Consider the following 26,748-nt stretch of genomic DNA (forward strand, 5'->3'; position numbering starts at 1 on the left):
CAGCGCGGAGTCCTTCCTCCCCCTCCTCTTCTTCCCTGGGGGGCTGCAGGGGGGGTCCGGGGGGTGGCAAAGCATCCTTCCCCCATCGGGACGTGTGTCGTGGGGCAGGTCGGGGGGTCCTCTGTAGGGGGGACTGTGCTCTATCCAGGGGGGGTCCCAGCCCCCCAGGGGTGCCCTGAGCGTGCCCCACGGCCAGCACAAGGTGCACCACAGGGACTGGCACCTCCTGGCTGCCTGAGGGGCTGGGGGCCAGGGTCCCCCTGCATGGCTTCACCCCCCCTGCCAGGATTTTGGTGAGATGTGGGGACCCCCCTCAGCCCTCCCCATGGCGCGTTTGCCTGCTGTGTGCCTGCTTGTGTTCGCAGCCCCCCCGCGGCTGCACCTTGGGGTCCCCTGGGCTTGGACCCAGCACAGGGGCTTTGGGAGAGATGTGGGCTTTTTTTTTGGGGGGGGGTCTCTGCACCCTAAAGCCCCCGTGCTCACAGCTGGGGGCTCAGATGGCTGCGTTCCCCCCCGCCCTTGGTGCTGGGGTCAGTCCCACGGCTCAGCCGGGCGCTTTGCCGTGGTCGCAGCCAGGATGGGATAAAATTGATGGAGCCAGAGGTGTCTCCTGGCGCTCCCCAGGCACCCGAGTGCTTCCCTGGGCTTCGCAGCTCCGTTTCTCTGCCCACTTGTTAGCAGGAGCCCCCCCCAGCAGCGGACAGCAGCCAGGTGCCGCGCTTGCTGGGCCCCCCCGGTGCATTTTAGGTGTCTGGCGGTGCCGGAGACGGCGCGCGAGCCGCAGCGGGTCCCCCAGCAGTCAATCGCAGCTTTGTGGTGCTGCCGCCAGGTCTGGAGGAGCTCGCTCCGCTCCTGGTATCACATGATGGTGCGTCTTAAATAAGCCACGAGTCTGTTAAACCCGGCTGTGCTCGCCTCTGATCCAAGCGCTGGTGGAAGGGGTCGGGCTGGCCGCCCTCTGGTATCCCCCCCCCAAACCTCGCCAGGGTGCAGGGGGGAGGCGCAGCCCCCCCAGCACCTCTTTGCAGGGTCCCCATCCCCCTCCGAGGCTGTGCTTTGGGTTCGTGCCGGCGTGCAGGAGGCTCCCATGCATGGTTTGATCCGGACTGCCTGGTCCCTGCCACCTTGCCCATGACGCACGCCGGGGTCCCTCGGGTGCAGGGGGGCTGCTGCTCCCTCCGGATGGCTGCTGGAGCTGCTGCGTGATCCCCCTGAGTGGGCAGGAGGGAGGCAAGGTGCTGTGCAAGGCACAGGCCCTGCAGCTGCGGCGGGGACGGGGTGTGTGGCCACCCCAGGGCGTGCAAGGGAGCGGGCAGCCCTGCTGCAGGGCAGGCACCGAGGGGAGCAGGGTGGTGGCACTCGCTCGGGGTGACGTCCCTCCAGCAGGGGGGCTGTTGGTAGGCACTGCATGTTGCTCTGCAGCTGGCAGTTAGCAAAATCCGATGGTTTCTCCCCATTCCTCATGCGCAGTGTGTTTGCATCCCGTTGCGTCCTGCTTTGCATCCCGCAGTGCATCCCAGGGCCACGTGCAGGGCAGAAGCTGGGCACCCCGCTCTCCAGGAGGGATTGCTCCTACTCCCCTCCCATCCGCACCAGTCCTTCCTTTGCTCTATTCTGGGAGGACTGGGGCTTCCCCACGAGGCCCCGATGGAGCCCCTGTCCCTCCTCTGCAGCCACCCGGTGCTGGAGGGGGGGGCGCCTGGCCACAGCCCCCACCCCAAGCCAGCCCCTCAGGGAGCCAGAGCTGGGATTAGGACTCACGGGGAACGGGCAGACGAGGCATTAAAATTCTTGAGCGTCTGCTAAAAATCACACAGCGAGCGCAAAGCCTCTCCCCTGTGGCCGGGGCTCTGCCTGCTTTATCCAGCGCGGGGTAGGGCGAGCGGGATGGCTCCATCCCATGCTGGGGAGGAGACGGCCACCCCACTGCCCCAGCTCCGAGCACCCCATCACAGCTCCCTGCATCCCCTGCCATCCCACCAGGGCTGGGGTGAAGGGTCCCAGCCCTCCCCGGGCGAAGCAAGGTGCGGCGGTCCCGCGGGGTGCTGGCGAAGCAGGCGAGCCCCGTGCTGGCGCAGCTCGCCGCGTGGGCTCGGGCAGCCAGGCTGGCGCTGGCCTCGCTGGAAAACCGCGTTTTCCTGCCGAGTTCCCATAGAAACCGTCGGGAGCAGCAGCAGGGCTCGGGGACCGAGGCAGAGGAGGCAGGGGCAGGCGCGGGCGGACGGGCGAGCTCCGTGCCCGGCGCTGCGGGAGGAGGAAAGGGGGCAGCCGGAGGCCGTGCCCTCCCCGGGCTGCTCCCTGCTGCGGGGGGAGATGCACCGGCATCACCCCATCCGTCCGCAGCGCCGCTGCGTGTGTGTGTGTGTGCAGGTGTGCGTGTGAGTGCGTGTGCCCCCGTGCACGCCGCTGGCCCCCGGCCAGCCCCCGGTGCAGCCAGGCCTGGCACGGGAGGGATGGTGCAAACATCGCCCAGATGGGCAGCGCGGGGCTTAATCCCTCGCCGGGCTGCCGAGGCCAGCTTAACCCTTAGCAGCCGGGCTGGGGCTTGGTTTTATTTTGTTTTTATTTTTTTTTTCCCTTCTCCATCTGTGCCCCCAGGAATCAGCTGGGGATCTCTCCTGCCTGTCTCTGCTCGCTGGAGGGGAAAACACGGCTCCTCTCCGTGCCCTCTCCCGCTCCGGCATTTGTAGTAGCATCCCCCCTTCTGTTTTCCCTAGCTTGAAACACGATAATCCGCAGCAGGCAGAAATAGCACAGGGAGGAATGCGCCGGCTCCTCTTTAGCCTTGTTTTTCCCCAGCATCTGACAGCTCTGTGGCTGCACGGGGAAGCCCAGCGCTGGCATGGGCGGCACCGTGGCGGTGCCGGGGGCGCGCCGAGCCCCCTGCGTGCACCAAGACCCCTGCGCCAGGGGCAGCAGGGATGGCAAAACTCACTGGGGTCGGGTTGGCCGTGCTGGGGCTCGGGTTGTGCAGAAAGGTGTTTTTTTGTGTGTTTTTTTTTTTCTCTCCTGGTTTTTGGTGTGGTTTTGGTTGTGTCTCAGTTTTCGCCCTGCAAGGGGAGAGCAGCTGCCGGGTGAGGTTAGGTGATCGCAGCGGCCGGTTGTGGCCTTAATCTGTGAATTTAGCAAAGCTCTTTAATAAAGATTCAAAGTCACCAACTTCTCAATTAAGGGATGAGACAGCTCTTGATCCATGTTTCTGGGTCAGCCGGAGAAAGGCCATTTAAGACCTGGCTGATGGCTTGCCTTTGATGTTTCTAAAGGAGACGGCTTTTGAATAAACACCTTGCTGGTGCAGCAGCAGGCAGCCTGCGTGGCTCCCTCACCTCTGCAGGAGCACCCGGAACCCCGAGACCCATCCTGAGCCCGGGGGGGAAGCCTCTGCCCCCCCTGCCACACACCGTGGGGGGGACACACTGTTAGGTCAGGGCACGCTGGTGGGCAGCGGGCAGAGCCCTCGGCCCCTGCTCTGCGGCTGGGTGGGCTGCACCCCGCCAGGGCCCCCGGCTCCCCAGTGACTCTAGGGTGCTTCTAACCCTCTGTTTACTTCAACAGCAGCCGCTCGCATGGGTGTTAATTGCAGGAGCTGGCAAAGCACTAATTAGGGGATAATGAGACGGCTTTTGTGTGTGCCTGGCGTCCCGTCGACAGACAACCGCCCTGCTCCAAACACGCTTCGCTGTGTCCGTGATCCCTGCGCCGTGTCCATGATCCCTGCGCCGTGTCCGTGATCCCTGCTCCATGATCCCTGGGCTGTGCCCTGGTTCGTGCCCTTGATCCCTGCTCCACATCCGTGATCGCCGCTGCCTCATCTCCCCGCTGCCGTGCCCAGGGCTGTGGGTGCTGGGTGCTGCTCCCTGCCTGCCCCGCTGCTCCGTCCTGGCACAGCTCGGGGTTTTCTTCCCCCCCCTCCCCATGCCCCCACTTTAATGGGGGATCTCAACGAAGCTGCCTCATGCTCCCGTGTTCTTTAGAGCGGGGGGGTTTCACCTCGCTGCTGCTGAACGGCTCGGGTGCAGCTGGGCTGCTCTGAGCCCCCGAGCCCCGCTGGTAATTCAGTGGCCGGCAGAACCTTGGTGGCGCAGCCCTTTGTTCTCGGAGCAGGGGGGCAGGATCCGGCCAAGACGGGGCTCAGGCCGCCCCCTCCGCTGCCACCATCTCCCCTCCCGATCCTCACAGCGTCCCCAGCGCCCTTATTGCTGGGAAGGAGCTCAGGGTAGGGGATGGGAGCTCGTGCAGCGTTGGAGCAGAGCATCCTCCCCCTCGCCGGCCGTGCACCCGCATCCTCCCGCGGCGCGCAGCTCCGGCACCCATCTCCTGCTGCTGCTGCCGGAGCCGCGCACGCCTGCCGAGCAGCAGAGGCTGCTGTTCCTCTCCTCCTGCCTGCAGTCGCCGGGGACTCGCAGCCGGCGTTCCCCTCCTCGCCTTCCTTACGTAAGCACCGGCGGCAGCAGCAGCAGCAGCACGGCAGCTCGGGCAGCTCAGCACCGCCGGGGCCTGGAGCCTCGCACCGGCCGCTGGCAGCCAGGTAAGGGTCACCCCGCACCACGGCTGCAGTAGGCGAGGGGCTGCTGCTGCCTCGGCCCCGCGCTCTGGGTTTTTGGGTGCTGCACGGCACCGGTGGGCTCAGCCCCGTGGCGGTGGCCCTACGGGTGCAGCTCCCACCCAAATCCGCGAGGAATGTGCCGTGCTCGGGGCTGGCAGCCAGCAGAACAGCCGGGACCAGTCTGGCAGCACCGGGAGCACCGGGTGCTGCCTCCTGAGCCGGCTCGGCCGGTTCTGCGCCAGCACCGAGCTCCCCGATCCCGGGGCACCGGCCGGGCGCCGCGCCTCGGAGCAGCCGTGCAGCCGAGCGATGCAGCGGGCGCCGGGCTCAGCGCCTCGCTGGGTGCTGGGCCCCCAGGGGATGCTGCTCGGCGCCGGGCGAGGACAGGGCGTGTGTGCCCGCGGCACTGCGCTCTGCCACGGAGACGGTGCTGGGGTGCAGCATCCCGGGTGAGGGGGAAGGAGCTGAAAGCCTCCACCCCGATACGTTGCCCCCAGCAGCCCCGTGCTGGGCATCTGAAAGGGTTTGGAGGTGCAGGGTTTGGAGGTGCAGGGTTTGGAGGTGCTGAGCTCCGGCAGCTCCAGCCGGCGGGTGCGTGGTGCGGTGATGTGATCCGGCAGGCGAGGGCTAATTACAGCCCCAAACGGGCTGGGTTCAAAAGGGCTCTCCCGGCGCAGGTGGTGTGGGTGCAGGCTCAGCGTGGTCGGTTGTGCTGGGCTCGAGTGGAGCTGAGCTGGATCTCACTGGGCCCTGAGCTACTGGGGGCTCGTCCCAGCCTCCCCCCATGCACCGTGATCTGCATTTACTGGAGGTGAACCCCGCCTGGATTTGCAGGTGCTCCCTTCCAGTGGTTTATAAAATCCTTGGCTGGTTCGGGGGTGGCAGGGCTGTGCTTTATGCATCCCTTGGGTGCCTGGAGCAGGGGTGCAGGATGGGACCGGGGTGCGTGGGGCAGTGACACATCGCTGCCAGCTCCCACGGAGGAGCCTTGAAGCATCACCGGCCTCTGCGGGGCAAAGCCAGGGCCGAGGCTGCCCGTGGCCACCCAGCTTTGCTAACTCGGGCGTGGGGTCGTGCCGCAGGGAGGTGACATTGCCCCACGTGCGTGGTCCCCAGCCGGGACCCTCGCCCCAAGGTCCCGCAGTGCCGGGGGGGGCTCTGCCCCCTCCCGCTGAGGGAGTTTCATGGGGTATGGCAGGCTCCCCCGGGCCATCTGCTTTGCGCACTGAAACTAATTTTCCAGCCTTTATTCTTCCGGAGAATTTGAAAACGCGATTGCACCCTCAGGGCCCAGGAAGCAAATCAGGAGATACAAATCTGCGAGTTTCGCGTGCGTCTGATGATTTCCATCGCACGGTGCCAGACTGCGGGGCCGGGGGTGCTGGGGTAGAGCAGAGCAGGGTCCCCGCAGCCCCCCAGCCCCACGCTGGCTCTTCCAACCCACACCACTCTCCTTGCAGCGCATCCTCCAGATCCTCCGTGTGAGCATGGGATTTCTTTTTCTTCCTCTTTTTTTTTTTCTTCTTCTTTTTCTAAATGCATGTTTTGTGAATGTGCAAATGCAGTGACCTTTCGTGGGGGCCGCCTGGAGCTCCAGCTCTGGCTGCCGGCTGCTCTCCCGCTTGTCAGGGAGATGAGGGATGCGAGAGCTACGTGCGAACGCCGGGGCCTCTGGGCTCCAACGCTCAGCTGCGATCACGGTGATGAGTTCCCGGAGGGGAGGAGAAGGCTCGTTTCGCCTCTCTCCCCGTGTGCCGGGAGATGCCAGGCCCTTCACCAGCCGTCAGCGCCGCTGCCTCGCATCCTGTCCCCGTCCCTGCCTCCCCTCCCTGCCAGCTGCAGCCTGTTCTTGGCGTGACCTTGTCCCTGCTGCCGTCGCAGGAGGCTCAGGTGCTGAGCGTCCCTCGGGGTGGGCAGCCGGGGGCGGTGCTGGCTCGGAGGGTCCCATCCTTCCCGTGACCGCCAGCCCCGCACGCTGTCCCCTTTCCCAACGTCCTTGGGCACCAGATAGGGCCGGTGGCCTCCTCGGGGCTGCAGACGGGCCTGGGCGAGCCCTCCGCAGATAAGGGCCGTGCCGGCGGGGAGCAGGAATGTGGTGTATGCGGTTAAAGTTCACCTGCTCCTAGGGGTCGTCCCCGTCGTGGAGGGTCTGGGGTGGCTGAGAACTGGGCAGAGTGCCCTGTCCCCGTCCCCAGGTGGCTCTGGTCCATATTCCTGGTCCCTGATGACACTGGGCTCTTGGGGCTCCCGTGGGGATGCTCGTGGGGACGCTCGGTAGCAGTGGGGGCTGAGATGGGGACACAGTGGCTAAGACAGAGCCAAAGTAAAGCCCCAAAAAGAAAAGGATCTCGGAGGATGGCGTGGGTGCAGAGACAGGGGACAACCAGTGCACAAGTGGGGAAACTGAGGCACAGAGCCAGCACGGTGGGATTTGAGCAGGGAGCACCCTCTAAGACCCAGCACCTCTCTGCTGCATCTTGTCGGTGCTCCGGACTGCTCCTGAGGTTTCCCGGGCCCTGGGTGTGCACGCGTGCAAGATCTGGCACCCAGCAGCCCCATTTCCTGATCGGGCTTTGGGCGTTCCTGTAGGATAATTATTCTGTAATTGCTCGGTAATGAGGTAGCAATCCTGCGGCGGGGCAGTGCTTACAAAGGGCTTCCCCAGCCTGGGCTGCAACCGGAGCCCCGACCTCCTCCTCCTCCACAGGGTCCCCATGGGCGGGTGCCCCTCGTCCCCGGGGGCGGGATGGGGAAATCTGGGGCAGGATGTGCTGGAAAAAGGATTCCTCATCCCCTCCCTGCCCCGCTCCTCCCAGCCAGGGGCACTGGAGCAGTGGCTGGGGGCTGGCTGCGTCCGTGCGTCCCCGAAGCGCTGGCACCGGGCTGGCACGGAGCCCTGGCACCTACCAGCGCTGCCTTTCACTCCCTCCTGGCACCATCTCCACTGCCTCCGGGGCCCTTTGGGGATTTCCTCCGACCCGCCTTCGCCTGTCCCCGCTGGCACCGCCGCCACCCGGCTGGCGGGCATCCGGCCGTGCCCGATCCCACTGCTCAGGGCTGGCACTGCTGGGGACAGAGCTGTCCCCTCCCCATCCCCGAGCCCCCGGGGTGCTGCTTGGGTGAGCTCCCGGCGCCCTGCTCTGTTTTCAACGCACCCTGCAAAAAGTGGAAGAGGCAAACGGTGGCCCCTTCCCAAATCTGGGGTCAGAGGATGCCGCTGGGGACAGCGGAGCTGCCACGTCCGGAACGGAGCGTGCCTGGTATTTATAGCCTGCCATGGATGCCACGAGGCAAACAAGCGTGGAGAGAAAGGGGTTGTTTTGGTCTTCTTTGTATTTATTTTTTTCCAAATCTTCCTCCTTTAAAGGCCAGGCTGGCTCTGCCAGAGATGGCTCTGCACCCTCCGGCCCTGGGCTGGGGCTGCCCTGTGTTGTTCCCCCCCCCCCCGAGGGATGCTCGTGCCCCGATTTTTGGGCAGCCCACGCAGCTCCTCTGCAGCGAGAGGAACCAGGAGGAGAAGCCGGCTGAGGTGGGGTCAGGTGAAGTCCACGCTTGCTCTTGGGGGTTTGCTTTCCTCGGCAGCATCTCCTCTTTCAGGCCGGCTGAGCAGCGATGATTAGCAATTCCAGTTTTTATTGCGAGCCCAACGCGGCCGCGTGTTGCGTGCCTCTCCCCGTCGAGGTGGAGCTGCTGCCAGGTTGTCTGAGACAAATTGTTTGCTTTGCCGTGTGGTTCGTGTGCCTTTTTTTTTTTTCCCCCTCTTTCCTCAATCAAATAGATGCTCTTATTTGGAAACAATGAGCAACTGTTGGAGTGTGAAGCTAATGAATCTTTTAAAGCTCATCAAAATGAGAGGTTGCGTGTGCGCCGCAGGGGCCGGCAAGTGCTTCCCACCCTGGGCATCTGAGGGGCACCGCGATGGGAGGCTGCTGGGGGGGTCCGTGGGGTGCGTGGGGCACTCGGTCCCACTCTCCTGGGATCATCGGTCACGACCTGAGCCCACCTCCGTGGCTGGAAGGCGCAGGGATCAGCCCTGGGGCTGATGAGTGGGGGAAGCATTTGGGGTGTGGATGCCGAGACCTTGTGCAGCACCCCTCAGCCTTGGGGGCAGCGCGGTGGGACAGCGGCTGCCCCGTGTTGCAGACTGGAGGAAGGGCTTTTGATAGCAGAGAGGCTGCTCGGAGCCTTATCTTATCCCCCGTGTGCTGGGCTTATCAGCAGACATGCTTGTCCTGGAGATAAGGGGGACCTTGGGTTCAGGCAGGGGCTGGCTGGGGGAATCAATGCTGTGTGTGCTGGTGCTGGGTGGGCAGCACGGGCATGGGGAGCTGAGCCCCCCTCGGTGGCTGGGGTACCAGTGAGGGTCCCCCCAGTTTTGGCTCTCCGCTGACCGGGAGCATGAAGCAGCTCCCACCCGCTGGGGGGAAGATGCTCCTTTGGTTGTGTGGCACAGAAACTCCGGACATGGGAAGGGTGCACAAGGTTCAACCCCATCTCTTGTTCTCTTTAAGCAAAAGAAAATTCCCCAAAAAATCCACCCCAACCCTTCAGCCAGGGTCAAAGTCCCGTGGAGCGGCCCTGGGAATTAAATCCCTGCCCGAGGCCGTCTCATCCCCATCGCGCCCAGCGCAAGCTGAGTGCTCCAAAGGCAAATTTGCTCTCCCAAAGAATTGTCACAAGATCCTGGGGTCAGGGTGCTGCGCGGGGACGGGTCCTGGTGCCCTGCGCCGCGGCAGTGCTTCGGTGGGGGGCTGCTGGGGTGAGGGGTGGCCCTGCCCTGGGAGGAACGGCACAGGGTGCTGGGTGTGCAGGATGCTGGGTGTATGGGATCTGGTGGCGGAGCAGGGACCGGCACGTCTCCACGATCAGGTGGGGCGATGGGAGAGGAGGAGGCAGGTTGTGGGGCGCTCCCCGCGCGCAGCCGGGCCCTCGTGCTGCCTGCTCGTAAACAGGCTGTTTTTGTTTGCGCCGCTGCAGCGCCCGCGGCCGCTTGTGCAACCGGGGCGGGGAAGCTGGCTCAGGGCTCCTTTGGGTTCGTTACACCCGCGACAGAGAATCCTGAGCTGGATCCAGCCCCACGAGCTTGGGGAGCACAGGAAAAACCTGGGCTGGGCTCGTGTCCCCTGCTCAGCACCGTGCTCCTGGCACAGGGATGCCGTGTGCAGTCGTGTGATGGTGGGGTCGCCATGGTTATGGCCACAAAGAACCTCTCCGTGCCAAGGATCAGCTTCCCCCCCAGCAGGCAGAGCAGCCTTGGGACTCCCTTTTCCCCAGGGTAATGCCCAGGACCAGCCCCACATCCCCAAGCAGGGTGCATGGCACAGCCCCGCTCCCGCTCGCCCCGCAGGCAGGTGCAGGGATGAAGCAAGCAGCCGCGCGTGCAGCCCAGCCTCGCCGATGGTATGTGGCTGCCCCAGTTCTGGGCTGCAGGTGAGCCTGGAGAATTGGGAAAAACAGGGCAGGGTTTTGTCTTCTCAAGAGTTTCCTCCTGCTGCAGGAAGCACGGCCGTGGTGGCGCTGGCACGAGGAAGTCCCGCAGTGGCGCAGGACGGCCGCGCTCCGGTTATTGGCCGCAGAAGCCCTGGCAAGCAGAGGGTTTGCTGAGGGCACCAGGCAGTGGGGACACTTGCGGGCACTGACCCCAGGGGTGAACCACGAGCTCTGTGCCACCAGAGCAGTTATGACACAAACATATGGCATCGCTGCCCGGCTCAACCAAATGAGGGATGCAAAATTGCTCGTGACCAAGGGCAAGGGCACCCCCTGTGTTTATCCAGCACGGTGCCGAGCCCCTCTGTCCTGTAGTACGAGGTTAAAAATGTACCATTTGCTTTTCCCCTGCTGCCGATTTTGGCATCCAGGCAGGCGGTGCCCAGCCAGTGCCCACCGCAAGGTCCCTGCCCCTTCCCCAAGATACACCGAGACGCAAGCGCAGAGCCCAGTGGCAGAGCTGCCTGAGGAATGAAAACACATCTGAAGCATGACATAAACCAGCGCCAGGCTCTGCTTTGAGGCTGAGCCAGCACCTTTGGGGCCAGGGCTGGTGGCGGAGGGCTCGGGCAGCGTTGGCGGGGGCTCGATGGCGCGGCCATCCCCAGCGGAGGGCTGGCGAGCGCCTGGCGTGGCCGGGAGCAGGCGGGAGTGGCGTGAGAGCCGGCGCGCACGGGGGTGTGTGTGTGTGCGAGCGCCTGTTTATATACGAGGCAGCCAACCTGCAGTCTCAGATTTCAGCCCTCGCTTATCAGTCCTTGCAGCGTTTGGACGTGGCGGCTCTCCGAGGCGGCTGCTGCTTCCCCCTTCCCTGCCTTCCCCAGGGCTCCCCACCTCGGCACCGCTCCCACCGCCCTCCCCAAGCCAGCACCGCGGCTCCCGGTGAGCAGGTAGGGTGAGCCGGCCAGGGGTGCTCTGCCCTCAGAGTCTGGTTTGAGTTTGGGGGGTTTGGGCTCCTGGGGATGGAGGAAGAGCCCCCCGGGGCTGGAGCAAAGGGGCTGGGGTGCTGGAGGGCTCTGTGTGGCTGCGGGGCACCAGCGAGCTGGGGTTTGCTGGAGGACGGCTGCAGAGCTGCTTGAGCAGCACTGGAGGGGCTCGGAGCTGACACTGGGGGGTACATATGGGGTGGGGGTTTGTAGGGACAGGGCTGGCAAACGTAGCCCCAGATATCTCAGATATGTAGAGACCTCATCGCTCTCTACAGTTACCTGAAAGGAGGCTGTAGAGAGGTGGGGGTTGGTCTATTCTCCCACGTGCCTGGTGACAGGACGAGGGGGAATGGGCTAAAGTTGCGACAGGGGAGTTTTAGGTTGGATGTTAGGAAGTACTTCTTTACCGAAAGGGTTATTAAGCATTGGAACGGGCTGCCCAGGGAGGTGGTGGAGTCACCATCCCTGGAGGTCTTTAAAAGACGTTTAGATGTAGAGCTTAGGGATATGGTTTAGTGGAGTACTTAGTGTTAGGTCGGAGGTTGGACTCGATGATCTTGAGGTCTCTTCCAACCTAGAAAAATCTGTGAATCTGTGAATCTGTGAATATCAGCAAGTCGGAGGCAGCACGCCCACGGGCTGGCAGCGCGTCCTGCCGGGCACGGCACGGCACCAGTGTGCGCGGGAAAGCCCGGCTGCACTCTGCCAGGAGTTAAACCTAAGCCTTGTGGGGAGCTGCAGGGAAGGTGTGGCGGCGCCGATAAGGTTGGCAGGGCTGGGAGTGGGGCAGAGGCAGCTGAGAGGGCCGGGCACGCTGCGCGTACACACGGCTCCGCTTCCAGCCAGGATGCGGGCAGGGATCCTGCCCCGGTGGCAGTTCGTTGCGCACACTGGGCTGGGAAGGGTTGTGCCTGTGCTCTGCGCCACGCTCTGAAGCCTGGCAAGAGCCAGACCCTGGTCAGAGCTGAGCCATTTGGGGGTAATAATCCCCTCCTCAGCTGCTGGGCTCCCCCTTGGGTGTGCGTGGCCAGGGACGTGGTGATTTGCGCCGAGACCTGTCCCACTTCTCCGTGTCTGCCCAGGAGCAGCTGGGTTGTGCGTGGCAGCAAATCTGCTTCCAGGGCTGTGGCAGAGTGTTGTGTTTTGGAGCAGGTGACCGAGCTGTCACCGTGTCTCTCCTCCTATCTCCGGCACTCTCGAGATAAGGCAGGAAGCATCCACCAGCAAGGTGGGTGTCGCTGCCGGGCGGTGCAGGGTGGCTGTGGTTTCCATCCGGCTGCTCCCAGCCACGCGTGGGGATGTCCTGGAGGTGGGAGCAGTCTCCCCGCTGCTCTGCAGTGCTGGAGGGTGGTGGGGTCATAGCCGGGCCTGATCCTGGCACCATCCCGCTCCTTCCTCCCCTGTTGCTCCCCTGCTGACAGCATGCTGCAGGTCAAAGACCGGGCTCTGGTCTGGAGCAGAGCGCTCCCTCCTCCTGGCGGGCACGTCCTTCGCTCCGTCGTAGTGCCGCAGGGCCGCTAATTAATTAATTCTGTGACAAGGAAGGATCATTAGCAGCTCCTGACAATGGCCTGTGCAACGCATCGCTGGGACGTCAGCTCTGCTGTCCCTGCACGGAGCCTGCTCCGCCCTGCTGGGGCAGGAGTGACACACGGGGGGACAGTCCATCTGTGCAAGCCAAGGGCACGGCTGGCTTTCTTCCACTTACTGGTCTCCTGGGGCGTTAAATCCAAACCTCCCAGCTCAATCCCTTGATTCGCAGTGACTTCCTCACCTCTTGGTCCACAAATTTCAGGCAGATTTAGCTGGGGACAGCGATCTCCACGCGTGGTCCTACCAGGAGGGAGCAGGCAGCGGGGCGTGAGCAGAGCCATGGCTCTGCGCAGCAGCACGGAGGAGGACGAACGGCTTCTCTTTCAGCGCAGTTTTTTATCTGTTCCTGAAGCTGTAAAGAATCCACCACGGACACAAAGCCATGAGAAGCAGGAGCTGCTGGGCTGCCTCGAGGTGAAGGTGGGCGCCTGGCTGCTCTTCCCACCCGTATCGGCCCATCTCTGCCCTCTGGAAACTCGGCACAAGCCTCTGGGCTCTTCCCAGCGCTGTCTCCCCGGAGCAAAACAGTTCCTTATAGAGAGCAATAACCAGGCTGGCTCATTTCAACTGGGACAAAGATGAAACCCAATGCAACTCCCCAGCCCCTGCGAGGCTCCTCCGGGGGATGCTGCGGGCAGGTGCGGTGCCACGGGACGCATCCAGGCTGCGCAACCGCCGGCTCCAGCCCCAGCTCGGTGACTCCCATCCCTCCTGCTTCCCTCCCCGGGCACGGCTAAGGGCACCGAGGTCCCTGCCAGGCCGTCACCCCCTGCTTGGGGCCGAGAGCAGTCTCAAAGCCTCCCCAGGATGGGGATGGAGGCTACGGAGGCTGTTCAGGGCTGCAGACGGAGCGCGGAGCGCTGCATCTCCCCGCCTCGGCGCGGGGAGGGCCGGGCCTGTATTTATTTACTCGATGCCGGGGGAGAAAGGGGAACTGGCAAGAGGCTCGCTTGCAAATGGGATTTCTGGGAAGTGGAAAGCTGGCTCGCCTTCAGCCTGGAACTGTCCTGGTTTCCAATTGGAAACATCCCGTGGTGACTAAACTTCATTCAGGGGAAGATCCCGTTCTGCAGAGCTGCAAAACCCGCCCGCGGCGGTCGCTCTGCTGCAGGGGTGGCAGCGGGAGGGTGACAAGGGAAGGGCTCTTTGGTGGCAGAGGGGGACAGCTCGGCCTCGCGCTGCCTTTGCACCAGCGTGGGAGATTCTGAGGGTCCGGTCCGCAGGGGTAGAAAGTGTTTGCAGCTCCCTTTGCTTTTCCCTGGCAGATTTCTTGCTTTTCCCCCTGCAGCTGTCCCCGGGGCCAGCTGCGAGCACTGATGAGGATGTGGTTGGGGTGCTGGGAACCAGCTGTGATTCACCAGCAGGCTGTGCCCGCCTGCCCCAGCCACGGCCCTGGGACACCGGGGCGTGGTGGGCTGGAGATAGCAATAAACCGGGGCCCGGCCATCCCAAAGCACCGGCACCGCTGCTGAGCCGGTCCTGGTGGCAACGGCCGGGCTGAAACCCAGGCTCCCCGGGCGTTTAATGGTTTGTGGAGGAGGTTAATGGCTGGATACGCAACGAGCCCGGTGTTGTATCACCTGCAGGCTGCGCCGCAGCGGTGACGGGCGAGCTCTCACCACTGCTGATAGGAACCGAGGGCATCCAGCCCAACCTGCCTGTCGGAGCTGTGCCGGAGCACTGCTTCCTCCACTGCTGGATGGGAGAAGGATCGCTCTCCATGGGTCCTTCTCCCATCCCAGGGGTCTGGCAACCCCTGATGGCTTTGCCAGAGACTTAGCAGCAGCGGGAGGCGCCTCGTTTGGCTGCGGTTTGTGGGACTGCTGGGGTTTGCTCAGAGCACCCTGACTTCTCTCTGCTCTGGTGATGCACGGGCAGGGCAGTTGGTGTTGCCCCCCGTGTTCCCCCGTGCCAGGATGGCTTTGCCACCAGCCAGCCCCGTGTCCCTGCAGAGGACAGCCACCGCAGGGGTGAGCTTGGCAAGCAGAGCCGATCCCGAGCCTGGCTCTGTGTGTTTGGTTTGGTCTGAAATCTGTTTGTTTATAAACAAACCGCCAGGTTTGGGGAACCTTTGGTTCCTGCTCTGCTTGTGCGCAGGGGCTGGCGGTACGGACGCATGCGCAGCCGTCTCGGGGGCTTGGGGCTGGCGGTGACAGGGTGGCAGCACCAGGACGTGCAGCAGGTGCTGCCGTGCCAGAGGTGCCACGCTCTGCTCCTGCGGTGGCTGTTCCTTGGCACTGGGAGCAATTTGGGCTGCTCTGAGCATTGCAGACCCGCTGGCACCCACACAGAGCTTGCAGGATGCTCCCCACAGCTGTGAGCCAGGCTGTGGGTGCCTGCAGGGACAGAGAGCCTCGGCCACCCCGCGTGGGGCTGGCAGCCTGGTGCTGCTGCCCGCACTGTCCTTGGGAGCTGTTTGGCGCAACGCACTTGCACAACCGGCACGCGTGCGCTCTTGCGTCACAGCACGGTTACAAACTGTTCTGGGGCTCGCGGAGGCACAGGATGAGACCTAAAAACAGCGAGTTTCCCCGTACTCTTTCATCGCACCTGCAAGAACATAAGGGAAGCATGGCTTTGCACGAGGAAGGCAACCGGGACAGCAATCACACTGCTGCTGGGGAGGCTGTCGGGTGGCACACGATGGCAACCCAATGGCACGGGAGGCACCGAGGCCCTGACCTGCTCCTGCTCGGGGTAAATCCCCACGGGGCCACGTGGCCGTGTCGCGGCGGGCAGAGCTTGGTGAAGCCCAGGGGCACGTGGGCCTGTTTGCAGAGATCCGAGCGCGCTGCCGGCCTCCACCCCGCCTCACCGCTGCGGCAGGTGTGGGGCTCGGCGCCGCGCCGGCCCGGCACAGCCGGCTATGCCAGGAATGTGCCGAATGCGTCGGGGCTTGACTGCGGGCGGTCTGGGCGCAGAGCAGCCGGTGAGTCACTCGGAGGGCTGGCAGCGGCTCGGTGCAGCCCGCGAGCTGGGGACGAGGCAGAGCGGTGGCAGCCTCGTAGCCCAAAGCCTCCCCAAACCCAAATATGCGCGGGAAGCACCCGTCCTCCCTTCTGCTGGAGGAGCAAGGACGGGCGATGTACCAAGGCCACGCAGGGCTGCAGCGGTGGCAGCGTGGCCGAGCAGCTGGCGGCAGCAGCATTAGCACAGTGATGCACCACATCGTGCCCCCAGCACCCCAGGGTGCTGCAGGGGTGACTTGCATCCATCTGAACACACCCTCAGTGTGAGCACATCAGAGCACATCACTCAGTGGCACCCGAGTGATTTTCCCTAATTGAGGGGTCTCTGGGAGATCCGACAGGCACCAGCAGAGAGTTTGTAATTTAGACAAAAATAATCAAGAGTTTCTGTGGGGATTGGAAAAACCTACCGGGTCTGACCGCCCCCAGGCTGGGGCTCAGCCCGCTCCCTGTGCTCGTGCTGCACCCCGAGAGTGGGAAGAGCAGCACCCAAGGGCAGAGCGCTCAAACCCCACTGCTGGCAACAGGTGGGACGCTTCCTGCACCCTGTAACACAGCTGGGGGCATTGCACCCTCAAAATACTGACAGCTCGAGGTGTTCTCAAGGAGCTGGTGGCTTCCCATCTTGTGGGGGTGCTCACGGGGCCACCCCATGCATGCTTCCCTGGCCAGACTGGCTCCGTGCCTGTGGGTGAGCGGGTGCCCCAGGTGGGGTGGGTGCCAGGGGCTCCTGGCAGGTCCAGGGGAGGAGGCAGCTCCCACCCAGAGGCAGCCATGAGCATTTGGGTGCAAAGCAGCCTGATGGGAGCAGTCAGCCTGGCACAGGGTCCGCTGCCCTGGGAACGGGAAATCCAAAGCCCTGCCCATATGCAAAGGGGCCGAGCACATCGCAGGCGCGGGGCAGCCGAGCCCCGCTGCAGGCAGATCTTATCAGCCGCTGCATCTGCGCTTATTTACAGCTCACTCCTGTCTGTGGTTTTTTTTTTTAGCCATTTGATGGGCTTATATCTTGATTAAAACCATCCCTCCAGCAGCCCTCCACTTTCCAGCCTGCGCAGGGTGGTGCCGTGCAGATGTTTGGCCAAGGCTATTTCTGAGCACTCGCAGCTCGGACACCCCCGGGGCCGCAACCGGGGCTGAGCTGCTGGAGAAGCCGAAATCCGCTGCGTGTCAGTGTCCGAAACCCCAAGCCGTGTGCTGCTGTGCCGGGGGGGCTGTGAGTACCTGCAGAGCCACGGAGTGGGAGCGGGGCTGTGCCGGCGCTGGGCAGCACGGGCTGGGCGCAGGGGTCATTGCTTCCTTATCCCAGGCAAAGGAGAGAGAAGGGGATGGGGACGGAGGTGCAGCAGGCCCCTTGCACTGGGGGGGTCTCCTCCAGGGGTTGTGCTGCTTCTGTGCCATTTTGGGGTCCCAGGGGGATGCGGTGGCTGTATCAAGCCAAGCGTGAGGTGTTGGTGTGCCGGGGCCTGGCACGGGGTGCTCGGGGCCGCTGCTGACAGTATGGCACAAGGTTAATCATTCAGCTGCTCGCAGCTCAGGTAACAGCCAGCGGTGGGAGGGGGGGACGTGTGTCTGTCCTCTCCCCCCTGCCTGGGGAGTCCGTGCAGGGAGGAGATGTCCCTGCCGTGCTGGGTTAACCCTCTCCCCGACAACGTGCCCGGTCCTTACTGCACATGGTGGCGTCTGCTAACGGGGACAAGCGCCCTTCCCAGCGCGGAGCCACGGGGACGGTTCTGGCTCTGCTCTTCCAGCTGCGTGCTGCACGGCATGACCGTCCTGGCAGTGTGTTGGGTGCTCTGTTCCTGCCCCCACGGGTGCTGGCATCGTGTCGCCTCGGCCAGCAGCCCCAGCTGCTCGCCCCGCGCAGCAGCCCCGGGAGCTGGGCTGGCCCCGGCACGGCCGCGGGAGCCAGGAGCTGTGGCTGGGCTGTAAACATGCTCAGATGAGGCTACAGCTGCCGGATTTCCTTGGAAATGCTGCTCGCAGAGCTCCGGGACCTCTCCATCCCCAGTCCCAGCAGTGAGGAGGGGATGGATGAGCCTCATCCCCCTCCCGGCCATGCTGCACTGCTCGTCGGGGTGCGGAGAGTTGCAGGGTCTGGTCCTGTGTGACAGCTGCTGCCGGCTGAGCTGGGTACAAAGGCAGGATACGGCCCTCAGGGCTGCACGGGGACAAGCAGCACTGCATGGGGATATGGAGCAGTTTGGGGTGCACAGAGACAGGATTTCGCAGCCCCCCCCCCCAGTGCAGCTGTGTCTGTTTGCAAAGTGGGGAGATGAGAGGAAGGGTGTGCACGAAGCTGCTCGGTGCTGCGGGGGTGGCCACACGTCCCTGGGGGTGCAGAGCCCCTCGGAAGCCCCTCTGCATCCCCGGTGTCAGCGGTGTGGTGACATGCCAGGGACTTTCGGGGCACCATGGCCAGCGTGAGTCAAGGCTGCCTGCCCACGCCGGGCCCGGAGCAACGCGGTGCTGATGGGGTTAAGGCTGCCGGGGCTGAGGTGGCTGTTAATGATTGATACCGACCGCGGTCCCCAGGGCTCGGCAGAAAACCTCCCACCGGCAGCACAGAGCCGCCGGCTTCGGCAAGCGGCGTGGACGTGCGGTGACTCCGGTGAGTGCGGTGACACTGGTGAGTGTGGTGACACCGGTGCGTGTGTGCAGTGCTGGCGCTGAGCCCCGGTGGCACACGTGGACCATTGTCTGCGGCCAGGGACGGAGGGCAGCCGGCGGGGTGACAGGCGAAGTGCCGCTGTGCCCGTCACCGTCGGGATGCTGTCGTGATTTCTGCATGTGGCGGCTGAAGCGGGTGCTGAGGATCTGGCCCCAAAGGATTTCCCCGGTGCCGTAATCCCCTGCTCATGACCTGACCTGCCCGAGGAGGGGCTCGGCTCTGGTTTGTTTTGCTGCCTCGTGCCGGCGATTGCTTGAGACAGGTATTTCTGCGCGCTGGAAGCGGTTTGGTAAAGGGCTTGGAGAGGGGTTTAAATCCTCTGGGGCTGGGGCTGGCGTGCGGCTCTGCGGCCATGTTCGTGCATCAGTTTGGCGGAGGGGGTGCCAGGAGGGGATGTGTCCCCTGGGTCTGTCCGCAGCACCGAGCTGGGCCCCGAGCGGTGACCCTGGTCCCTGCTGTGTCCCCAGCCCGGGCTGAGGGAGGTGGGAGCTCTGCAGAGCCAGAGCGATTCCAGGTTTGTAGGACGCCGTGGTGTGTGTGGGGGAGGCTGAAGGATTGCCTCCTGAGCCGGTAAATGCTCTTGATGTCTCGTGGCCACTCGCCCATGCCAGTGCCTGCCCGTGCCTCTCGGTGCCTGCCACGGTGCCGCTCGGTGTGCCAGCAGCACGCCCCGGCCCCCTGCCCCGAGTGCCTGGGTGGGCAAATGCATCTATTCATGCGACCGCTGTCATCCCCTCTGACCCCTGCTGGGTCGGCTCTGGGCTGGCAGGCACCCTCCGGGGCTGGGAAGGATGCTGGGCTGGTGGCATTGGAGGAGAGCTGCCCCATCCCGGGGGCATGGGGGGCTCTGGGGACCTGGAGGTGTGCACCCTGAGAAGATAGAGAGGAGCGATGTGGTTGAAGCAGGGCAATGCACCTGGCACTGCCAGGACACGGAGCTGCCATCTGCCCTGCCCCAAGCTCAGGTCACTGCTGTCACCCTGCCGTGACGCTCCCCATGCGTCACCCCATGGGTGCTGTCGGTGCTGCGCCCGCACCGAGCCCTGCGTCTCCCGCAGCGCCGCGTTTCGGCCGGGCTGTCCCTCTGGGCGATGCCTTTGCCTCTCCCTTCTGGCCCTAGAGCTGGAGTTTCCAGGGAGATAAAACACAAACTGCCCTGCTTCTGCCGGACTCCTCTCCCTGGGCCGGGAGGGGAGGACAGCTCCCCCCGCCGCAGGCGATGCTGGCTGCCAGCAGCCGCTTTGTTCTCTGGAAATCCCCTGACTTCCCCGTGCTCCCAGCCATCCAGCAGTGCCGAGGCTGCTGGGGGCTTCTTCTGCCCCTGCCAGGGAGCTCAGCCTCCCTCCAACCCCCAGCAGGGACCCTCGGACCCCAGCCATGGGGACGTCCCCATCAGGGCCCCCGGCACTCCTCTGCGCGGCGTCGGTGACGTCCCACACGGGGCTGGGTGACACAGGGCCACCCTGTGGGCCCTGGGTGCGCAGGAGCCGCCGTCCTCATGCAGGGGACTTTGCCCAGGCTCTGCCAGCCCTGCGCGGCAGCCCTGGTCCTGCGGGCGCGATCCAGCTCAGGCTTTGTGCCTTCCCTCCGCTCTTGTCTCCCAGGGGACTTGCGCGGGGATTTATTGCGAGGGTGTGTTTGCAGGAGCCGCGGGTAAAGCCTGGCCTGGCCTCGGTGCGGCGGCTCACCCCAGAGCCCTCCCGAGGTGCAGGGGGTGCTGAGCCCCCCGTGGGTGCCGAGCCCCCCCGTGGGTGCCGCCTGCTCCGCCTGGGGAAGCTCTGGGCGGCGGCGGGTTCTGAGCCGTGGTGCTCCCCGCCTGGGCGCCCTGGTGGCAGCTGACGTGTGCGGTTTGTCACCGGGGCAAGGTGGCAGAGCGGATGGGTGCTGGCACCCTCCCTCCTGGGGCTGCCCGGCCTCCCTTCCTGCCCAGCATCGCTGCACGGTCAGGGGGTGCCAAAGGGCCGAAGCCACCCTAAGCGCGTGGTGGCCACCTCTCTTGGAGAACGCTTTTCAGAAGCGCCTGGCTCAGAATAGGGCAGAAAACAAAATTAATCCTTGTGTTTACCCCCCCGGTGCACCCCAGAAATGGATGGGGAGCAGGGCAGGACCGTGCCTGCGGGAAGGGGGGACGCAGGCGCCGCTCGGATGCGTCCCCGTGCCGAGCCAGGAGCAGCGGGACCGGGAGCTCGTTGTCATTAGCGTGGGGGCCGCGCTGGCTGCTTGCCCCCATCCCCGCCTCGGCAGTGCCGGAAACGCTTGCTCAGCTGGGCGGCGGGGCTGGGATTAGGGCACGGATTCGGTTACGGAGGAAAAGCCGGCGGCGCGCGGAGCCGTGCGCGTCGGTGCGGGGTGCCAGCCAGCTGGCAGCGTGGTGGTGGGCAGGGGAGGAAGCTCCGCGTGTGGCCACGCACTGAGGGCTGGTTTGTGAGCACCCACGAGGAGCTTTCTCCCCAGGGGCTGCTCTCACCGCAGCACTGGCATTTCCACGCTCTGCTGAGCCCGTGGTGGTGGGGCAGGCCAGGGCGTCATGGAGTTTTGCCGTCCCGTCTTTGCCTTTGTCTCCTCTTCTCCCCAAAGCCTTGTCCCTTTTCACCGCCATTCCCTCTCTCCCTCTCCCCAGGGCCCCAAGCTAGCCGGCCTCGCACATAACTCTTGTGAGCACGGGGGAATTCGGAAACGCTGAGAGCAGCAATTCCCAAACTTCTCCCCGTCAGCTTTGCTCCTGGCCGGCGAGTCCCCGCTCTTCCATTTGTTCAGCCGAATTCCTGTCCGCTTGCGCTGCCTCCCCTCCCACGGGGTTGTGACCCGGGCTGCTGGCTGGGCTGGGGCTGGCACAGGACGCCGGGAGCACGCACGTCCCTCTTTTATCCCGCTTGGATCAGCTCGGGGGGGGGGGCGTGGAATGGCTGCAGGCTGCCCCCCCTGCTCTCGGCAGCGAGCAGGAGCAGCGTGGCGGCCCCGTCCCGCTGCCTTCCCCTGGCCTCTCCCCGTGCAGAGGCAGCGGAGGAGCCGAGCCGCTGGCACTCGTCCCCTGGCTGCAGGGACGCTGCTGCGCCTGCAGAATTCAATTTTATTTTTTTTTATCATTATTTCGTTTCTGTTGCATCCCGAGGAAAAGCCGCACTGGCCAACGCACAGAGCGGAGCCCATGCAGCCAGCCCTCTGCACCCCGTGCCCCGAGCAGGGCAGCTCCGTGTGCGCGGAGAGCCTGCTTTATTACTGCTTGGGGGAAAATAAATCTTCCCCGAGTGTCACCGATTCCTCGCAGACAAAGCCTCTCCTTTGTGCTCCTGGCTGCACGATGGGGCCACAAAGGAGAGAAGAAAGGCTTCGTTTCTGGGTGCATTTCTAGGTGCTTTGCTCCTAAAGCCTTTTGCTCCTGCCCTGGGCTCCCCTTGCAAGTCGAGGGGGTGGGTTTGCTCTCCCACCTCCGTGCAGGGTGCCCATGGGTGGCGGGGTGACCCCACGGGTGCTGCAGCTCACTGCTTCCTAGGAGAAAGCAGATTTCAAGGGCTCAGCCCAGCCTCGGTCGGAGGAGAGGGATGTGGCTCAGGAGGAGAGGGAGAGGTGAAGAAAGGGCTAGAAAAACAGAGGAAGGAGGCCAAAACGTAGGGCGTGTTTGGCTCAGAGCCACGCGAGCCCCTCTCGCTTGGGAGCAGCCTGGATGCTCACCCCTGAGCCGCTCTCGGAACCGAGTGTGGCTGCTCCGGATTTACACCGGGCCCCTCCGTGTGTGGCTGCTCCAGATTTACACCGGGCCCCTCCGCGGAGCGGGGGCCAGGGGGTGTGGAGACGCGTGCGGAGCTGAAATTCGGGTTGGGGCGTGGGAGGACAAGGTGCTCTGTTCCCTGTGGCGCACAGCCAGCCTGGGAGCTGGGCGATGTTTTTAGCCGGCTGGGAGCGCTCAGAGGGGTTGAGCCCGGCCTCTGTAGGGCCGGTGGAGAGGAGGGGGGTCGGGGACCCCCTCCCCCCAGCTCTGCTCTAGATTTAGCGCTTGGCAGGCTCCTGTGGCTGGGCGGAGAGGCTGCGCTCCCCTCCTGCTCCCTGCCTGTGCAGATAAGAGCCTGCAGCCCCGGCGCCGTGGGGATGGCCTCAGTGAGGGAACGGATCCCTTGAGCATGTCTGCCGAGCACCACAGGGATTTGGGATCGGCTTGGAGAGGGCTCTCCCTGTGCTCAGCTCCAGCCCTCAGCATGCTTTTTACACCCTGGTGTATCCAGCTTGCTGGGCGTGCTGCAAGGAGCTCTCCCACTGCATGCGAGCAGCACAAGAGGGGGTCACACATCCCCTGAGCCCCTGCACACTCGCTGCAGAGCAGACAAGGCACTGACTTGGATGTGGAGCCCTGTGCATACAAAAAATCCCAATGGAGAGGGGCCTCGCACCCTGTGCTACGGGCGAGGAAGGGTCCTGACCACCCTGGGCAGGCAGCTGGGGAGGAAAGGGATGGGCTGCAGAGAAATTCCAGGACAAAAACCCTGCCAGGAAGCCAGCCAGCTGCTGGTGAGCGTGCCCCGCGCCTGCACCGCCAGGCAGAGCCAGCCAGCCCAGCCGCCCGTGGTTCCTGCCTGCAGGTGCAGGCTGGCATCGCCCGGCATCGCCCGCCTCTTTCCTGCCTCTGCGTGGCTGGGTTGTGCCCGGTGCTGCTCGCACTGAAGGGCGATGCCAGCAAGGGATGCACCCACACCGAGCCTCGGCCACCGCAGGGTCCTCAGGTTTTGCTCCTGGACGCGTCCCAGCCCTTGTTTGCAAGCGCTAGGGAGCGGTGACCTTCACGGTCGCAGGAAGGGCACCGGTGAGCCAGGAGGGTTTTCCCCCTGGGGAAAGGGTGGAGTTGTCCTCCCTGCGCTCAGCAAACTTTAACTTTGGGGAGGGGGAAGAACAGCAGCACCCCGTCAGTTTGTTCTCCAGTTACTGCGTTTACTCCCTTCCCTTGCTCCCTACCTTTGAGAAAAAAATCAAGGGGAGATTTTGGAGGGTTTTTCTTTGATGTTAACCCCAAGGAAAAGCCCCAGCTCTTATCTCCTGGGAGGTCTGGGGGAGCTCCCACCCTGGAGTTGCTGTTCAGAGCTCAGGAGCGTGTCTGCTTTCTTTGCTGCAGGGGGACCGTGTCCGTGACCACCCCCAGGCACCGCTCAGCGTGAAATAGCCCAGCTGGGCAGGGGGGATGGCGCCTGCTGCACGCTGGCAAAGCCAGGGTTGAACCCGGGTTAGGAGCTGCTGGCGTCACCCCTGAGCGCGGCTCTGCGCCGCTCTGCGCAGCCCTTGGTGGAACCGGGGATGGGGCGGGAGGTGAAACCCCGGCGTGGCGGGGAGAGGGGATGTTTGTGTCTCCTGTTGGCACTGCTGTTGGGTGAGCCCCAGGTTCGGTGCGCGGCGGCGGTCTGGCACGCGTCCATGGGCCGTTGGGGAACCTTGACCGCGGGTGGCGGGGTTTGGGGAGCCGCTGCGAGGACGTGGGGACGGCCACCCCCAGGGGCAGGCACGCGGCTGGCACTGCCCTTGGGCACTGCAGCGGGCAGGTTTCTCCTCACACCTGCACGATGCCAGCAAGGGGAGCAGCGGCCGCACCGCTCGGCTCCTCCACACCTCTGAGAGCGGCTTTGGCTCAGGGTGCCCCAGACAGGTGCGTGTGGCTGCTTCGGGGGGCTGTAATTCCAGCTGCATTGGCACATCCTCTGGCAGTGCTGGTGACGTGGTTCCCGGCCCCCTGGCAGGGACAGGGACCGCTTGTGCTGGCCAGGGAGCGGTGGGAGCGTCCCCGAGCACTGAGGCTGGGCACTGGCGTTGCCCCAGCTCACCCTGGGCTGACCGATGAGGCAGGCTGCGGCTCCAGGTCCTGGATTTGGGGAGGAGCAGGTGAATGATGCAATGGTGCTGGCGCCGGGCTGAGCGGTGCTGAGCGGTGCGTCGGGCTGCGCTGGTGTCCCGAGGTGGTCCCGGGGCGGTGGCGGAGCGGGGACGCGGCGTGATGGAGGCCAGCTGGCTTGCTGCGCTCCACTTCCTTCTTTGGAGCTTTCTTCGGAGGGGAGGGAAGGCAGCGCTGACATTTCAGCGTATTATCACAACAGCCGTAATGCATTTGCATTGCCTTTTCAAAGCGCCGTGCCCAGGAGGAGGGCCGGTCACCCCCAGTCCTGCCCTCTGGGTCCCCTTCCTTCACCTGCTGGGGTGCTGAGGGCTCCCCGGACCCCGGCTGGGGGTGCCGGAGCCCCGGTGCTGGCACCCTGCAGGGCCCCGTCCCCCCCTGCGGCTGCTGGGTTGTACGGCGGTAGTCGGTGCTGGTGCTGGTCCTGTTCCCTGGGGTGACCTGGAAAGAGATGGAGGCACAGCGAGGGAGGGAGCGGGGAGGGTTTGGGGACAGAAGCAGGGGGAAGGGAGAGGGATGCAGCCAGGGAATGCAGGGCAGCAGCAGCAGCAGCGCCGGCTCAGCGCCTTCCTCCCCGCGGCACCCTCCCCTCCTCGGGCAGCACCCCCTGCACTGCTCGGTGCTGGGAGAAAGGGGGGACAGGGACAGGGACCAGCAGCCCCCACCCTGCCCCGCTCGCCCTTCTCCTGCACGCTCGCCGCTCCCCAACGCTGCACCTGGGCTGGGGGAGGCGGCGTGTGCAGCGCTGCCCTTCGCCTCTCCTCTGCGTGGGGACGCGAGCGGGAGCTGTTTGTCCCTGTCATCGCCTGCCGGCTGCCTGCCGCGCTCCGGGGCTCGCCAACCCGCGCTGCACCGGGGCTGCCAGCACCCACCGCAGCGGCCGCGAGCCCCGCCGCTGCCACCGTGGGCAACGCCGATGCCACCAGCGCAAGGCTCGGGGGACTGGCACCGCCGGGAGAGGACATCGAGCCCCGTCACACGTCGTCGGTGTCCCCCTGCCCGTGCGGTGCCCATGGCACGTGCGCTCTAGCCGGGCGGTGGGTGGCACCGGACCCCCCGCCTCGCCCGCCGCTGCCATGGTGGGAGCCGGCAGCCGGCGCTGAGCCCGCAGCGCCCCGGCACCATGCTGAAGTTTCGGGCGGACAGGAGGGCAAGGTAGGACCCCTCCGGGGGGTGCTGGCGTGGTGGCGGTGGCTGGGGGCACCTCGGTCCGGGCAGTGAGTGCTGCATTGCAGTGCTGGGGAGGCGAGGTGAACTCGGGAGTTTCTGGAGCGGGGTCAGCAGAGGCAGCTGCTCCGGGCGGGGGGTTAAGGAGCTGCCCCCACGACCCCGAGGGAACGCTGGGTCTGGGGGCGGCAGCAGCCTGGGGAGGGGGCAGAGGTGCCTGGGTTGGTGCAAGCAGGATCCGTGGGGGCTGTAAAGCGCCTTGGGGGGCTGCAAAGCCAGGTGGGCACCTTCGGCTGGGGGAGAGCTCAGCTTGCAGGTAGAGAAACCCGCAGTGGTGGGCAGGGCTGGGGACCCAGGGGATGTCCCCAGCTGCACTGGTGGCTCGGCGCAGCCCCAGCTTGGCAGGGCTGGGGCGTTCGGGGTGCTGCTCGCTCCATGTTTGCACCCTCCCCGCAACCTGCCCCGTCACTGCCGTGGTGGCGTGGCTCTCCAAAGCCATCCGCGGGGGCAAAGGGACCCAAAGCAGCTCCAGACCCTGTGGCAGAAAGCTCATTTGGTGCCCTCGGAGCAGGGAGCGCAAAACGGGGACGCTGCCACCGCAGCGAACTCGCAGCAGATGCGGTCGCGGCACAGAAAAGCCCGGTGCCAGGGGAGCAGGTGCTGCCCCTCGCTGCGGGGTGTGGGCGCCTTGCAAAGGGTTTTAAGGTGACCCCCTGCAAGGGGGAGAGCAGGCGGAGGGGGGCAGAGCAGGGTGCGGGGCCAGGCTGGGACCTGCAAGGGGGAGCAGCTCCTCGCAGGGCTTTTTTTGGCAGAAAGCAGTTAATATCGGCTGAGCCTGGCTGGAGCCCAGCTTCAGGGCGATGCGTGCGTGGATGGGATGGTCTTGGCAGCTGTTTTCTTGCTCAAACTTCCCCTTCTTTGCTGACACTCAGCACTCCAGCAGTGTGCTGGGCTGTTTGTGTGTTGACATCGTGGGTGGCCGGGGGGCACCCGTGTCCTGGTGCCTGGCACTTGCTGGGGGCTGTCACCGAGACAGGGTCCTTGGCACCCCTTGGTGCAAAGCAAACACCCCAGGATGGAGCCCGGAGCCTGGACATGGGGTCGCTCCTTCAGGGGGGCTCTCCAAAGCAGAGAGGTTTTTGGAGCACCCCGTGCATCTCACCCTGTAGCTGATGCTCTTCACCGGGCAGCTCTGGGCTTGGTCCAAGATCTCACCCAACTCCTGGGTGCTTCGGTTGCTGATGTTTTTTTTTTCTCTCCAAGACATTAACTCTTTGTCTCTGCTGCCATGAAATCGTGGCAGATTTTTGTGTCGGGGCGGTGCTCGGGTGTCTCATCCTCATTGCAGCTTTCGGGGCGCGGAGGTGGCAGCGCCCAGCTGGTGAGCATGGCCCGACAGGAGGCAGCATCCTTTCACTGGCCTGGCTGCATTTTGGGGACAGCCAGCTGCAAAAACCCTGCTGGGGGTTCTGCTGAGAGCCCCCCACCTCCACCCATGCCCCCCACGAGGGCTG

At 64.8% G+C, this 26,748-nt stretch overlaps 1 protein-coding gene across 22 annotated transcripts in view; it reads left to right on the forward strand.

Annotated features, from left to right (window-relative positions):
* The window catches only part of PLEKHA6 (pleckstrin homology domain containing A6), a 50,164-nt gene that overhangs the window by 4,608 nt on the left and 18,808 nt on the right, over positions 1–26,748 (forward strand). For 3 of the 22 annotated variants that reach the window (XM_083812624.1, XM_083812625.1, XM_083812626.1), the window contains exon 1: positions 76–4,528. The exons of 4 other annotated variants lie outside the window; for them this stretch is intronic. In XM_083812624.1, coding sequence (XP_083668750.1) covers positions 4,224–4,528 — 305 coding nt within the window. In that variant the 5' untranslated portion in view covers positions 76–4,223. 15 more of the 22 variants (XM_083812627.1, XM_083812628.1, XM_083812612.1 and 12 more) reach the window with 13 other exon arrangements.

Source organism: Anser anser, assembly GCF_964211835.1.
Source record: "Anser anser genome assembly, chromosome: 27".
Classification (NCBI taxonomy): Eukaryota; Metazoa; Chordata; class Aves; order Anseriformes; family Anatidae; genus Anser; species Anser anser.